This window comes from Plasmodium reichenowi, chromosome 12 (genome assembly GCF_001601855.1).
Source record: "Plasmodium reichenowi strain SY57 chromosome 12, whole genome shotgun sequence".
Taxonomy (NCBI): Eukaryota; Apicomplexa; class Aconoidasida; order Haemosporida; family Plasmodiidae; genus Plasmodium; species Plasmodium reichenowi.
Genome location: NC_033657.1, coordinates 1,467,734 through 1,470,117, shown reverse-complemented (window position 1 = coordinate 1,470,117; position 2,384 = coordinate 1,467,734). Strand labels below are relative to the sequence as shown.

The window sequence follows — 2,384 nt, the reverse complement described above, 5'->3', positions numbered from 1 at the left end:
TTTTACCAATAAGAAAGCATTATCATTTTTAAAAAAAAAAAATTGAAATAGTAGTAATAAATATAATATATACTATTTATATATATATACATATGATGTAACTATTACGATTTATTTATGTATAATTATAATAATATATAAATTTTCTTCTTTGATCACATTTATTTTTATTTTTTTTTAATTAATTAACAAAATCTAAATAAAATAATTTAAAAAAAAAAAAAAAAAATTAAAATATATACAAAAATATTACCAATAAATATATATACATATAATTATATATATTATAATAATTATATATATATATATATTTAAATATATATATTTTTTTTTTTTATAGAAACATGAATTTCGAAAGATAATTTTTTTTTCTTTTTCTAATCTTAAAAAAAATTTATATTTTATATATATATATATATATAAAATAACAACACATATATATTTACAAACATTTTTCTTATTGAAAGCATATTTTTATATAAATATTATAAAATAAATAGAAACAGAGAAAGAAAGAAAAAAAAAAAAAAAAAAATATTTATATATATAAATATATATATTATATATAATATATTTATATATACCATAACAACATTATTTGTATTATTATATATATATATATTTATATTTATTCTAATTTTATTTATTTTTTTTTATATTAATTTTTTAATTCTACATTTTTGTAAAAAGGAAACATTAAAAAAGTAGAAAAATAAAAAAATTTAGAACACCACAAAGAAAAAGAAAAAAAAAAAAAAAAAAAGAAAAACATTGTAACCATGTTTTTTTATAAAAAATATATAGAAACACATATATTTATAATTTGGTCATTATATAGAATGAATAAATAAATAAATAAATAAATAAATATATATATATATATATGAATAATTTATTTATATTTCAAAAAAAAATAATTATAAATAATAATATTTTTATAGTGTTCTTGATTTTTTTTTTTTTTTTTTTCTGTAACACCTTGCTACCATATATAAATAAATAATTAAGAAAGTAATAATAATATATATATATATATATTATAATAATATTGTTCACATTTTAAAATATATATTGTATATTTTTTCTTCAAATTACCATTTTGTTGTAATTATTTTTTTTGTTCACAATTTTTTTAAGAAAAAAAAAAATTTAAACAATATAATATATACATATATATATATATATATATATATACATTACCTTTTTATTTATATAATAAAAGATTAGAACAACATCAAAAATAAAAAAGGACATATAAATATATATCCAACATGTTCACATATATGTAATAACAAAAAAAAAAGAAAAAAGAAAATATTAATATGTATATATTTAATATCTTAATTATGTATACAATATTGTAATTCTTTCCTTTAATTGGAATATATATTATTCGTAAAATAATTTTACTTTTTTTTTTTCCCCCTGTAATTATAATATATATATATATATATATATATTTATTTATAACTATTTAGTTGTAATACAATTCTAAACTCATTCCGTCTTTTATTTCATAATCTTGTAATGTTATATGATCTTTATATATAATATACCATTTTTGAATTCGTATTTTATCTGCTCTTGTACCTAAGATAAAAATGATATGATAATAAAACTATCTCTTATCATAAACATGTATGTATATGTATATATATATATATATATATATATATATATATATATATATATATATATGTATGTATGTATAGTTAGTTAGTTACCTGTTTGAGCTGCCACCAATTTTTTTAAATCTCCAATTGTATCATCGGGATTACATTTAACTCTTATCTTTTTTCCTAATCTATCATTTAATATTATCTCTATCATTTTAATAACAATTTGGTTATTAGGATAAAATAAAATAAAATAAAAAAAACTATTATACATATATATATATATATATATATATATATATATATATTTATTTATTCCTGTTTCGTATATTTTATTTAATTTTTTGTTTCAGCACACTCTCCAAGTTTATTCTTTTAATATATTTTTATTATCCAAAAAAATGTTTATCCTTTTATTTTCTCACATATATGAAAGAAGCGTTTATTTTATTATTTTTTTTTTTTTTTTCCTTCTTTATTAAAACATAATATATATTATGTTATAGAACTTTTAACACGTTTATATCTTGAATCTCTAATATCACATACATTTTCATGTATTTTCAAAATATATGTATTTAAAATATTATATACATTATATATATATATATATATATATTTTACAAGGGTACATTCGAAAAATATGCTTATTACCTTTCTTTTTTTTTTTTATGTGATAAACGTTGTAAATTATATTAAAAATGCAAAATATAAATATATGTATTAATTAAAAAAAAAAAAAAAAATATAAAAATAAACAATTATTTA

The 2,384-nt window shown here is 13.3% G+C and overlaps 1 protein-coding gene across 1 annotated transcript; it reads right to left on the bottom strand.

Annotated features, from left to right (window-relative positions):
• Positions 1-1,474: 1,474 nt before the first annotated feature.
• PRSY57_1237000 (ubiquitin-like modifier HUB1, putative) lies at positions 1,475-1,830 on the bottom strand (the record flags this gene model as incomplete). The annotated part of the gene is made up of 2 exons (XM_020115086.1): positions 1,475-1,590; positions 1,725-1,830. 2 exons carry the CDS (start codon positions 1,828-1,830, stop codon positions 1,475-1,477), a joined length of 222 nt encoding a protein of 73 aa, XP_019970239.1.
• Between the last annotated feature and the right edge of the window lie 554 nt (positions 1,831-2,384).